Genomic DNA, 13,577 nt, shown 5'->3' on the forward strand with positions numbered 1-13,577 from the left:
CTAACTTTTATGCTGTAAGTCGGGTTCCTGACCGCTCCAGTCAAACTCGTAAGCTCCTCTGCTGATCTTGCTAAGCTTTTCTGTCTCTGTTGCAATACAAACGTTACAAGATACAGTACAGTGGGGTACAACTGCAGCCTGTGTTTACCCCATCATAAAAAAGTGGTTAAAGAATGGAAGGAATGCAGAAGGGGAGGGGGCACCAACACAACAACTCAAATCAGCATAATCCACCAGTCTATTGTGTTTATTGTTTCAGTAAAATCAAAACACCTCATTTGCAATCCCTGGCCATTCATTGTCAACATACAACACATTCTGTACAGTTCTATAAGAACAATGCCCTGACATTTATAAAGCAGCAACATTTGACATCAAAGTTTAATCAAACAGGTTAGACTAAAAGAGTTATTTAGAAAAACTAGAAACTAAACCACCAACTTCAGACATATTTCATCCCGGTTTTAATGTGACTGGCGGTACCATGTCAAGAGATAAGCATTGATTAATTTACAAGGTCAAATCTACATACCAAAATACTGTATATAAAATGTGTTCCGTTAATATACTGGCTCTAACAAAAACAAAAACAAAACAAAACAAAAAAACCTAACAATCTGAGAGCATGCCACAAACATTGTGCAGTCTTGCTTCAACACCGTGAATCTTTCTGCAGACAGCAAGTTGAAAAAAAACACTTCAAACCAGTTAATTTGTAATCTTAGATTTGAACATTTACATTAACCTACGACTCTTTTAGCATAACAACATCTCCAATTACAGAAATCAAAAAAGAGTGAGATGATGACACTATTCCTTTCTCTCATGTGACTTCTTATGTCCAGCAGTGAGACCCTGGAAGTAGTGAAGAGGTGGAGAATCCATACTAGCCGTACTTGTTGGCCTCCAGGAACTGGCTGCAGGCAGAGAAAGAGCTGTAGAAGGCAGAAGAGAGGCCAACAATGTCTGTGGAAATGTAGGGGAGCACTCCCGGTGTGGCCTGGTTGTAGTAGGTGATCTGGCACGAAAAACAAAACAAGTGATGGAAAATTAACCTTGAACTTAATTTGTGCATTTTAAGTAAGCGACAGTGCTGCTGAGAGAGAAAGAAGATTTGGAAACCTTGGTGACAGTACTGGACTCTTCCCAGATTGAGAAGCCGGCACAGAGCACCTCTCCCCTGGAGTAGTCATCAGTGGGTGGGTGGGTTGGCAAAGTGACAGACCTCAGAGCGATCAGGTACGGGTCCCTGAGAGAGTCAAGAGAAGAAAGCATCCTGAATACATTTGTCAACGGAAGAGGTTAGGAAAAAAAACACAACATGGTCAATAAAGAACTTAGCCAGCATAGGTATTGTTCAAACGGAGAATTCTGCTCATGGTGACATGTCAACACGTCCAATCACAACTCACCTCGCATCGCACGGCTTCCTTCTGGATGCCAGCAAGATAAAGTCCTGCCCTTTGCCCCCTTTAGTTACTGAGGGTGTAGCTACGCGATAAAGAGTGTCATCCTCGTCGGCTTGGTTGATCACCTCGCACTCCCTGCAGGTATAACATAGTCATGTCAAACGCACACAAGAACCAGGCACAAATGTCATTTCACAAAAATTGATGATGTTAAGTGTTAACTACATACGAATTTGTGAAGTGTGGTTTGCAGTGTTGTTGAGCTTGTGAATCAGAGTAGACAGAGTTTTCCATACTCGGGTCATCTTCTATAGGTTCTCAATCAAAACTGAATCTATAGTTTTATAGTGGAAAAATTAATAAAGAGTTGTGCTGAACGAATTGGCCAGTGAATGTTTTCATCGTGGATTATGTAGTAAGGCTCTTTGAAACACTGTTGAATTATTTGGGATGCCCGAGTGCATAAATACATGGTTGCAACCTGAATTTCAGAGTTTTTAATATGTAAAACATTTGCACAATCCATCATACAGCCACTGTGGAAAGTTGTATTTAAAGAATGCAGTCAACCTGTTCCTTCCTTTTCTAGGTTATAGTTATGAAACCCAGTGAAAAATCAAGCTCATCTCCAACCGAGTCGACTGTTAGGTGAAGTGATTCAGCGCATGCTAAATGCCAAACGTGTATATGTTACTGACTCATAATGCCGGTCCCACTCTTTTCGCCTTCTCAGGTCTGACAGTAGGTGGAAGGTCTGCTCAGCCGGGACACTGACGTTCATTTCCACCTTGAAAAACAGCATGTGGTTTTCCTCCAGAGTGTATAATCTGACCTGAGAGCACATCCACAAAAGGAAGTTCGATCATAGTCTATAAATAGAATTTGTTCTACATCTTAAACACACACACGTTGAGTCCAGTTGATTTAAAAACTGCCACATAAATCTGTGACAGCATGGCAGCGGAGCTATGGTGCATCTGGAAAGTACTTCACTTTTTCCACATTTTGTTGTGTTACAGCCTTAATCCAAAACGGATTAAACTTAATATTTTCCCACTCAAAATAGTACACCTAATGACCCATGATGACAAAAAGTTTGAAAGTGTATTCAAAATAATAATAAAAAACAAATCATATGTACAAAAGCATTCACAGCCTTCTTCAATACTTTAATGCAACTTTGGCAGGAAATGAAAGCCTCGAGCTATTTTGACCCTGATGCCACAAATTGAGCCTGAGAAGTTCACAAATTCAGAATATTGCAGATGCATGGAACAAAACCCCTGCAGATGAAACTACTTAAGTTATATGCCGGATTGCAACCTAAGCAATACTGACCTTATTTTTCTCAGAGGCCAGTACCCAGTTGGTTCTGGTGTCCATTAGTTTCAGAGCAGACACATTATTGTAGCTCAGATACATCTAGAAAAAAAGCAAAGGGTTATGACGTTAGAAGTACGTGAGCAGGGGTCGACTCAGCCTCAGTTTATTTGCTTCTGTTGCAAAAACAGAATACCTGGTTACTTGGATCCCATGGAACAGACAAAGGCACTTCAGTCTGCTTGCAGGAGATAATATATTTCCTGTAAACACAAGGTCAAAAAGTAATGTAGAGTGCCTTCAGGCCATAAAGCACACCACAAATCTGTCCAATGAGAACATTCTAAATCCAGTTCTGAATCTACATATGGAACAAGTTTCACAGTTGCAGCATGTTTCACAGTTGAACAATGATCTTATTATGCTTGGCAGCCTCAGCACCAAAAGTCTGCTCAGCTGTGATATGTTGCTCTGCCAAGTCGTTTGCTGTGGCTAACCAATGTAAGTAAATGATTCTATGAAATACCATGTCAAAAACTGCATAGTTGTTGCAGTGTTTTAGTATTTTGGCCAGTACCTTATGCAGCATCATAATTGATCATTATTATTTTAAATTTTTTTAAAGAAATAACAGCATGTCTTTACGCTATTTTAAATGGTGTATGTGATATAACTAACTCAACACTTCACACATGCAGAGACACACATGAGAGTACAAGTTCTGTAAACGTCAAACCTTTGAAGGTTCCCTGTGGCTTTTACCAAACTGGGGTCATTGGAATATCTTATCTTAGTATTATCTCACCTCTTGTCCTTTTCAATAGTTTATGATCTTCGAGTACAGTGATAATTTCCATTTGTGCTCTGCTTAGAAAACCAAGTGTGTTCCTTGTTTTTTTTTTTTTTAAACTTTTCCCCCTCATTGGAGAGATCTTTAAAGTCAGAACAATTAACATATCTGGTTTAAAAAAAAAGTCAGGATCCAGATTACACTATAATATAAACAAGGCCTCAAGAGCTGAAAGGGACATACTGACCGATCCAGGCGAATCTTCTTCCTGGCAATAGCTTCCTGATAACGCCTTTTTCCATCCTGTGAAGTAAAAGAAAGCCAAACACTTAAAGTCTGATTCAGGACACGTCTGGTATGACTTTTGTCAATTCTACTGCTATTTAAGCCCAATTCTTTACAGTTAACCTTCAAGGGACAAAAATATGACATTTACCACCGGCTCAGGTCGAATTCGTGGCAGTGTGCGGGGCTTCCTGTCACTGTCCAGCACCTCAAAGGTCATAAAAGCACTATTTATATGGCGCAAAGGTTCTCCACCCTGGTAGGCCTCAGCACATACGCCCACCTCCATGCTGGAGCACACATTTATGTAGGCATTGTAAGCACACATGTAACCACAACGCCAAAGTGACACATTACACAGGCTGTTGAGAATTACTTGCTGTAATAACAGACATAATGTAACTCACCTGTGCTTGAAAGCATTGTTGACGATGGCTTTCAGCACCAGTCGGTCGCCAATGTGAGATGGGCCACGAAAATGGAACATGTCTATTGTCCTCAGCGTTGGGTGAGCGTTACACAAGCGGCTGAGTCAGATCATGGTGAGAAGACAGAGGGATGTCTATTTAAAGCTAAATTATTTTCAACACGCCGAAGGAAAATTCTGAGGAAATGTGAATTTTGGAACACACCTTGCTGCAATAGTGGCCACATTCTCCATCCAGGCCATAATCTGCCCTCCAAAAGTGCTGACTTGATGGTTAGCATGGGGCGGCAGTACCAGCTCCACACTCTCAACTCGTGTCCGTTCAGCTGACACAGCGTCTTCGTACTCCTGACATTCTCCTGATGAGAGAACAAAAACAAGGAGTGTTAAACCAATAAGATTTTTGAGTGCTGTGTGTCTTAAACCCTTATGTCTGTACCCAGTTGAGCGGTGCTGCTGCTCAGTAGGTCTGTGATAATCTCAGCGTGGATGAGTCTCATCCTCCTCCGCTCCGCCGCCAGACTGTACTCCATCTGCTCTATTTGTGTACGAGGAATCACCTGTTTCAGCTGTACCTAAAAACAAATAACACACACACACACACACACACAAACGCATATACACTAAGGAGATCTTTACCTAAATGTCTTTATTTCCACTGTTTGGTCTCTTGCCTCTTACCTTCCCGGCTTCGGTACGTCTGGCAACAAATGTGGCAAAGGCGTGACAAACTTTCCACTGCCTGCCAGTGTAAAGGTCTTCACAGGTCACCAGTATGCCCACCTGAAAACAAAGACGGTCTCCGTTTTACTTTGAAATGAACAAAGAGTTACTACTGTAAAATCCAAAAAGACATCCACCAACCTCCATGCTGGATGTGAAGGCCCTGTTGACCTTTGCAATGATGTTCACAACTTTTCCGACCCTGGAGGACACACGCACGCACACACACACACACACACACACACACACACACACACACACACACACACACACACACACACACACACACACACACACACACACACACACACACACACACACACACACACACACACACACACACACACACACACACACACACACCACACACACACACACACACACACACACACACACACACACACACACACACACACACACACACACACACACCTCTCTTTACTATCAACATGAAGCACTGATTATTGTCAACAGTGTGTAACCTCTCTGCTAGGAGACGCAATGTTCAGTCAACAACAAAGCAAGTCCAGGCACTATTCTTTTTGGGTTTTTTTGGTCAATAGTTTAGAGGAAATTCCAGAAGAATATTTTCAAAAATCACTACGATTGTTTTTGAAAATTATCATCAGCAATAATAATAAAAAAATAAGCTTTTTAGTAATATTTGGCATATATATGAATTATTGAAAATTGTGCAACTCAAAAATGGTGCCTTCAGCTTTCAATAGGCTCTGTACAACATCATGCAGTCATGAAATATTATAGAGCAATGCTGAGGTTAAAATCTTACCCTATTGTGTGTTCGAAGTGGATGTCGTCCACTGATGCAGTGACACAGGAAACACCTGAATGTCGTTCAGCTAGAACAAGGAAGACTATAGTTATGTAGTGCATTACAGAGTGTTTTATAACGGAAAAATACAGTTTCCAGTCTATCAAAATGTTGCAGTACAATGAACAAAAAAAAAAAAAAAAAAAAAAATCAGTTGAAAGAAGCCTGGTCCAAATTTTTATCTCTTTACAAAAGATATTAATGGTTGAGGGAAATTTTTTTTCAAAGATATTTATGCATCGTGACATAAACAGGATTACACAAAACAACTGCTATACACAAACAAAACAAAATAAAGAAAGAAAGAAAACAAAACATAACAAGACATAAACAATACCCACACTCTATTCCCCTCCCATGAACACCCACTTCCCTGGTATGGATCTGTTTCTTCGTGTTTATGGACAAACACAGTCCGTATGTACATCCATGCATACTAATATACATTTGCATGAGTGTGTAGACACACACACACATGCACACGCTGGATATACACACACACTTACAAGAGGGAAATTTGACAGTGGATTTTACATAGTACATGGAGTTAGGCTGCGGATGGTCCAGAAAGAGTCGAGCCATTGTGGTCAGCTGAATCCAGAGAAGGCAGAATGTCAGTAAATGGTCCCCAAATTCTCTGAAAGGTTTCAGGTTTCTTTCTTGAGTCATACAAGATCCTTTACGGTGCACAGTGAGAAACAAGTTCATTAATCTAGTCTTGCTGATGGTGGATCTTAAAGGTGCTGTAGGCAGGATTCCGCATCTCCGCCATCTTGCTTAGGGTTACCTAAGCAAGATGGCGATTTGACCCATCTAAGATGGCGATTAGAAACCCAGCACAGCCAATCCTGTCCTGTTTTCTCTGACATTACGCCCTTACGCAAGTTAAGCCCCTCCCACAAGAACGTGCGACGAACGCCCCTCGACCAATCACGGTTAGAGCCTCAGGGGCTCTTCTGATTGGTCAAAGATACCTGGAGCTGTAGAGATTCCTTTTCAGATCAGAACAGAGACAGATGGAAACGCTGTGCCCTCGCGGTAGAGCAATTATGCTACACTCCTAAAGGATTATCAATGGATACTCTAACATTTAATCCAAAGAAAACACAGAAAAATTAGCATTGACTAGCAAAATCCTGCCTACAACACCTTTAAGATTCCCAATTAATATAATTTTTTTAACACAGTGCTGACAAAGAAGATGACGTGTATTTTAAAATGGTCCAGTTTAATAGAGCGATTTTCAGCCAGTATCCACAGATTTGCATCCTGCTCCGTCTGAGAGTCTAATATCTTTGAAGTGAGTGTAATACTATATTTCTAGAACTTCTCGATAATTGTAGGAGATCACCTTTTGATACTTTGCATCCATGACACATGAGGAAATGCTGCTGTCACATCTGTGTAATATGGCTTAATATGTTCTGTGAAGTATATTAAATTGAATTTGCTTATGTCTTGTGGAAATTAATTTGATAATATTTTTTTAATAATAGTTATCTTGGGAATATAGTCTGCACTTGATCCAGTACATGTTGCCAATCACCCTCATCATAAACATAACTTAAATCCGTTTCTCATTTTGCTTTAGTCCTCTTTTGTGCCTAATCTATCATATACGTGTAGATATGTTTCAAGAGGGAATTCTAATGGGATATCTGGAAAGATGTCCTTAAAATTTTCTTGGCACATATTGTCTCATTTAAGGCTTTGAGGATTTTATTCTATTTGCATGTAATATCTATTCAACCAAAATAAGTTACAAAAATAATCTGTATAACATGAACACTTCACATACCAAATTTCTGCCAGTACTTCAAACAATAATTGGTAAAGTGAGTTTGACATGACAGAGATAGACTCAAAAGAACAGCATATCAAACCACTGGGTCAAAGATAATCTAGGACAAATCAATATCAAAACAAATGCAGGTAAACAGTACAAATCTATCAGTATAACAAAATAAATTTTAGTTCAGTTCAGAAAGAGATTCTTTTAATTCTGCTGATACATTCTGACAATACTTAAATACTCTAAATCTCCCTGAAAGCTTTGTTTGTTCAAGAAAAAGAAAAAAAAAAGCCTTATCATTTATTTGGAGGATGGTTTAACCAAAAGCAACTTGCATTTGAGACTTCATCCAGACAGAGATTGTGCTGTGCTAAAATTCAATCTGCAATAATACAGGAACATTCCAGAGCCTCCAACCTGTTTGAGCAGGAAAGGTACCGAGCCATGTTGTAATTACATACAACATTCAGAAACGGCTGTCTCATTGACCTATGAACACAACACTCCAATGCTTAACTGGAAATTATATATATGCACAGGGTCAACGATGTACAAAGTGTTTTTCCTACCAGATAAACAGGCAGTAGAGTCCATCCACTTCAGCAGCTGCCCAGCACTCAGCTCCCCACAGTGGTTGGCATGGCAAGGGAGCACGATTTGACTCATTTGCACTTCAGTGGGATTTCTGTAAACTTCCCCATTTTCTTGGATGAACAGAAGGTCCAGCATGGTGTCCACATCTTTATTATTTGAAGTCATTTTTCAAAGCTGAAGGAAATACAGCAAAAACAGGACAAGTTAGAACATCAGAAGATAAACCCTTCCTTGCAGATTTGAAAGTTAAAAGCATCTGTTCTGCAGCGCCAACTACGAGCCAAGTCTGAAACAAATCTACCAATTTGTGAGATCAACGTGCCTCATTTTTTTTCCCAAGAAAGTGCATGTGCGCTTGGTCCTGCACTGCAACACAAGGCTCTAAATAAGCTTTATATAATCTGCAGCTGGGCTTTTCCCCTCAGAAAAATTGCTCAACATTTTCCTCTCACCTAAGCTCAAGGATCAGGATCAGAAATATCTCATAATTACAAGGTGTTGTGCAACTATGCAAATTGACTTTATTTATCTTTCTTTCTTTCTTTCTTTTTTTTTTTTTTTTTTTTGTAAATGCAGGTCTGGGCTTGTCTTTTTTTTTCTTCTTCTAACAGTTGCTCGCACAAAAGTTTTGTGAAGGTAAGCCCGTGAATGGGGCACTCAGGTAAAAGCATTTGTTGGGTCACCCGTGTGTTGCCGTGCCTCCTGCAGCAGCAGCACGTGCAGCTCCCCCTGACATCAGTGACAGGAGCGGCGGTGACCTTTAAAGGGATTTCTGGAGAAACGGCAACATTTTTTACTTTAACTTCTGAGGCCAGGCGTGCCAGTCAACAGCTTCAACTTGTACCGCGGCAGCCTTTAGGTTCGTTGTGAAATACGTGCATTCACCGTATAGGCACGCAAGTGACGAGATTAAGTAACAACACAAAAGAGCTTACTCAGTTTCAAAGGCTCTGCTGAAGCTGAAGTCGAGACAAAGTTGTGGAAAAAAAATTAAAAAGGCAAGTGAGTGTCCTCTAAAGCACCGGAAAAGCAGCTGTGGAAGAGCTGCCAGCCATCAGACCCGGGATCTCTCTCAATTTACCCATTCTTTGACGAAAAACTATGAAAACATTCTGACAACACGGCTTCAGTGTGAAGTTTCACCACTGGAGGGAGAGAGAGGAGGAGAGACCATCCCCTCTGCGGCCACGGCTTTTAAGGTGGACCCGCAGGGAAGCTGGTTTTAAGGGCGATTAAAATCTCAAATCGATACTCTTTAGTCCTGCAATGAGGGGGGGAAGTATTACTTCTTTTCGATAATTTCTAGTATTTAAATAAGTATAGGAATATCCAAAATAATTCATTTTACTTATTTTTTTGTGGGGGGAATGTAATTAGTTAAAAACTGAGATCATTTTCACTGTGACAGTTCATTCAACTGTGTCAAAATTATTGACAGAATATACAAATTGTAGGATTACAGTAAAATGAAATAAAAAGAAGAGCTTCATGGTGTTATAGTACATTTCTTTGAGAGTAACCTTGGTTGATGTCTGGCTGACGGCTATTTTGTGTAGGTTCGCATGTTCTCCTTCTGTGTAAAACTGTTTCTTTTTTACATGTTTCCTTTTATAGACATGCATTTGCGCTTAACTGGTTACATTAAATTGCTCATAGATGTGGATGTGAGTGTGTGGAGTCTGTTTATCTGTGTTTGCCCTGTGATGGGCTGACGGTTGGACTCGGGTGTACCCTGCCTACACACATCACCAGCTGGGATCAGCTCCAGCAGTCTCAACCCTAAATAGGACAAAATAGGTTAGAGGGTGGATGAATGTGTGGAGACTTCAGTGTGATCTATGTGTTTGCCCTCTGAAGGTGGATGGCAAGATGGATGGATGGATGGATGGATGGATGGATGGATGGATGAATGTGGAGTTTCGAAGTGTTTATTATTGAAGGTTTTTGTTTCTTCTCTGGACTTCTTTTTTTAGGACAAACTAAAAATCATAATATTTTTGTAACACATTGTTCACCACTGTTGTTGGTAGCATTTTCTTTGGAGGTTTTTTTTTCCAACTTAATTTATCCATACTTCTTGTCCATCTTTAAAATAAATTATCTTGTAAATTAAATTATGAATATTACTCTGAAAAAAACGGTCTCTAGGCTATTGTCAAATCATTCACTTCCCAAAACTTCAGTAAACTCTCATAGTACTCATCCAGGAAGTCACAATCATTGCAATCGATGCATGTTTATAGGCCGAAACTAAACATTTTGAGTGGTTTGAATTTTTAAACTTTTCACTTTTTTTCACATTCCACATCAACAAAACTGTTCTGGCTTTGTGCCAGGGGGATTTGTGCAATCAGATCATTTGATAGATGCACTGTGGAGAAATGCTCCTATCTGCCAACAGAAACACCCACAAAATACTACTCAAAAAGGTTTTCAAATGAATAATCGATCCTTAAAAATCCATAAACTATAATTTTCACTTTGGATAACCCTTTTTTTTTTTTTTACAATGAAGCATCAAAATTGATTTAATTTTCCCTATAGTATCCAGTAATATATAAACATCACATTTGTGCTGTTGTGCTGATGTTACAAAATATGTTGATTACATCTCCCTCTTCAGCCACATTATGAAAACTAATGGAGAAAATTAATGCAGACTCATCTTCTTTGTATCATACAGTATAGTATAGTATGCATGCTATCAATGCCAGTGTATACTACCCAATATGACACACTTTTGGAGGCAATATTTAGAAAACTGCATCTTTCTCTAGACATGCATTTTGTTTCCAAAAAGTACATAAAAGTCATATGCATTAAAATTCTGTGAAAACTACAATCTTTTTTTTTTCAAGAAAGTAATTCAAAAAGAACCCTGAAGGGATTTAACAAGTGGAATATGCATTATGGAGTTTATATTGTGAGCAAACATGAAATTGCAAGTTTCTACATAATGATGACATTTTCATTTCAACTTTGGAATAAATAATGTGTGTATGGTACAATTTGCTGGAAAGCTATGCCCTTCTCGGGTCTACGTATCCCTTCTTCTAGATTACTCTTACTTTAGACCAATGTAAAAATGGACTGAAGGAAGCCTGCTGGAGTGTAAAAATATGTCTTGACATAATTGGCTAGCTCTGCAACCAGTGAACCTACAGTCAAAATTACTAGAACATGAAAAAATAAAAATTACTAGAACATATTTTGATTTTGTGATGCTCTACTTCCTCCACTGCATTTTATATTTTTCATGTATATGTACATATGCATGAATGCATGTATGTTTATCATTAACTTTGTAAAACATATTATTGATATAAGTCACAACATATCAAAACATCTCATCGAAATTAAAATGGATGAGATGTGACTGAGACGCCAGTCTCTGTTCAACAATTTTTGAAATATAAAAGTCTGGATTCAGGCTTATTGATTTCTTAGGCACGACGCAAAAACAGTAAAACTGAAAGCACGAGGAGGCAGACCTTAAGTGGTCTGGCATATTGTGATTGGCTGACGGAGACGTCCGTCAAATCAGGCCCCGCCCCTTCCCCCAGGAACAGGCTCGGTTGAGTCGTCGGGTTGAGGAGGAGTGCGGTTGGAGAGAGGGTCGTGGCCGCGATGATCTGACAGATGAAATAACGAAATAAAGAAAGAGACGGCGGGCGTCCTCCCACACACAACAATGTTCCCCAAAGGAAAAGGCACCCCGGTGCCGTCGGACGGCCAAGCGAGAGAAAAGTAAGCCAGGAAACCTTCAATCTTATGCGTTTTGTAGCTCGTAAGTTGTTCCCTCTTGCTCTCTGTTGTTCGCTGGACAGGCTAGCAGAAGGCGATTTCCTCCAACCGAGAAAGGAATTGAATGAACCGCCTTGTCTGCTCGCCATTCCTCCCCTCAGCTCCGCGTCTGCTGCCCTTTTTTTACGCATTCTCGACCAATTCCTCTTGTACTTTGGATGTATCTTAACCGGAGACTGTCTCGCATTTTTGCGGTTGTTCGGTCGACGGCACGGAGAGGAGAAAACAATAACAGCTCGGCGCTACAGTACATTGTTTTCTCTGTTGCGCTCTCTGGAAAGGCTCCGTTTTTATTTCCCTCAGCCCCATCAGTGCCACCGAGATACTGTACCGAGCTAATACACAACAGGCTGCTGTGTTGAACGTGTTTCCCGTCACGACGTTCACACAGTTGCCTCGGCACTTTTTTTGCACACCTCTCTCAATTGCAGTGGATCTTCTTCAGGCTTGGCTTGCTTACCAGTTCCCATTTATATATTTTTTGGCACCGGCTATTTGGCAGCCATTGTTCAAAAGGGCCTGAACGCGACTCTCGTCACTCACTGTATCCGTGCAGGAAGATTTAACCAGATGTTTATTGAACGCGTTTTCCCTTTTTAAATTGAAGCTAATTGTGTGCCTTTGTTTCACACAGGTTGGCCCTATACGTCTATGAGTATTTGTTGCACATAGGAGCACAGAAGTCTGCACAGACCTTTTTATCAGAGGTATGTGACATTTAGAGTGAAACTTCAACCAAAATGAACAGGCTGTTATATTTTGAATTTTTTAATCAATTTGATCTTTCACTGATAGCTATGTTAAAATACTTTTCAGTGACACATCCACAATATTACAAATCTCACTTTCCTAGATCCGATGGGAGAAAAACATAACACTTGGAGAGCCCCCTGGATTCCTACATTCCTGGTGGTGGTAAGTCTCATCTTGCTGCAATGTACCTTTCCAGGGGTTGTTTGTGTGGTTTTGTTTGTCTCACGACTTGTCTTGTCCACAGTGTATTCTGGGACTTGTATTGTGCTGCGCCGGAGAGGAGAGAGACATGTGACCACTCCAGCGAAGCCAAAGCTTTCCATGATTATGTGAGTATTTCTTATGGGAACTGTTGCACATATTGGAAGCTCTTCTGCCTGAAAAGACAATCTTGTTGTAAGGGCTAAGAAGGGATGTTAAAAAAACATGACTTGGATTCAGGTTCTGAAGTGACTCAGGTTTTTCTATTGGGAGTACCAGAGTAAACTGTTCATAATCTCTTTTGGTCAACACTCAAGATCTGACAAAATTTCCAGCGTTCCCTCTCAAAAGCAATACGAATTCCTTACTCAGTGATGGTTCAATTCAAAATTGGTCACAATATAGTTTGATGTGCCAGCCTTGTTTGTTATGCCTTTTAATGCTGTTTGTAATGCATTTCAAAAAAAATATTTTGAAGATAGGAGTGGTGCTGTAGTTGTTTTCATCATTGTTTGCGATTTTAGACATTTCTTCATGAATCGCTATCACGATCTTGGTCGGTGGGTTGACTGGTGCGCCCAACAATGGGCTTCACAGACTTCTGGGAAAATGACGCTGATGTCAGCATGTCCTGAGTCAGACCTGTT

General features: G+C 40.1%; 2 protein-coding genes across 4 annotated transcripts in view; one reads left to right on the forward strand and one right to left on the reverse strand.

Annotated features, from left to right (window-relative positions):
* Positions 1 to 229: 229 nt before the first annotated feature.
* Positions 230 to 9,307, reverse strand: LOC115382145 (acyl-coenzyme A thioesterase 11-like). Of its 2 annotated transcripts, none has more exons than XM_030083820.1 (16): positions 9,108 to 9,307; positions 8,148 to 8,346; positions 5,745 to 5,814; positions 5,096 to 5,156; positions 4,913 to 5,014; positions 4,671 to 4,806; positions 4,437 to 4,590; positions 4,212 to 4,331; positions 3,956 to 4,094; positions 3,767 to 3,822; positions 2,926 to 2,992; positions 2,748 to 2,831; positions 2,108 to 2,241; positions 1,413 to 1,544; positions 1,123 to 1,249; positions 230 to 1,018 (listed from the first exon to the last, which is right to left on the reverse strand). In XM_030083820.1, exons 2-16 carry the CDS (start codon positions 8,335 to 8,337, stop codon positions 887 to 889), a joined length of 1,704 nt encoding a protein of 567 aa, XP_029939680.1. In that variant the 5' UTR covers positions 8,338 to 8,346; positions 9,108 to 9,307; the 3' UTR covers positions 230 to 886. The 2 variants fall into 2 exon arrangements, with proteins under 2 accessions (XP_029939680.1, XP_029939681.1); XM_030083821.1 differs by lacking the exon at positions 9,108 to 9,307 and adding an exon at positions 6,293 to 6,377 and having other exon boundaries at positions 8,148 to 8,243.
* Positions 9,308 to 11,737: 2,430 nt separating this feature from the next.
* LOC115381432 (single-stranded DNA-binding protein 3-like) overlaps positions 11,738 to 13,577 on the forward strand; it is a 13,136-nt gene continuing 11,296 nt past the window's right edge. For both annotated transcript variants that reach the window (XM_030082798.1, XM_030082799.1), the window contains exons 1-4: positions 11,738 to 11,919; positions 12,611 to 12,683; positions 12,830 to 12,891; positions 12,974 to 13,058. In XM_030082798.1, the coding sequence (XP_029938658.1) occupies positions 11,864 to 11,919; positions 12,611 to 12,683; positions 12,830 to 12,891; positions 12,974 to 13,058 (276 nt within the window). In that variant the 5' untranslated portion in view covers positions 11,738 to 11,863. The remainder of the gene's footprint in view (positions 11,920 to 12,610; positions 12,684 to 12,829; positions 12,892 to 12,973; positions 13,059 to 13,577) is intronic.

This window comes from Salarias fasciatus, chromosome 23, assembly GCF_902148845.1.
Source record: "Salarias fasciatus chromosome 23, fSalaFa1.1, whole genome shotgun sequence".
Taxonomy (NCBI): Eukaryota; Metazoa; Chordata; class Actinopteri; order Blenniiformes; family Blenniidae; genus Salarias; species Salarias fasciatus.

What these genes read in the sequence shown, in the direction of transcription:
- LOC115382145 (XM_030083820.1), bottom strand. Translation starts at nt 8,337, where the DNA reads ATGACTTCAAATAATAAAGATGTGGACACCATGCTGGACCTTCTGTTC. An exon ending in CCTTCACATCCAGCATGGAG is followed by an intron (nt 5,015 to 5,095) that starts GTTGGTGGATGT and finishes CTTTGTTTTCAG; the next exon opens with GTGGGCATACTGGTGACCTG. An exon ending in AGGAAGCCGTGCGATGCGAG is followed by an intron (nt 1,250 to 1,412) that starts GTGAGTTGTGAT and finishes TGACTCTCTCAG; the next exon opens with GGACCCGTACCTGATCGCTC.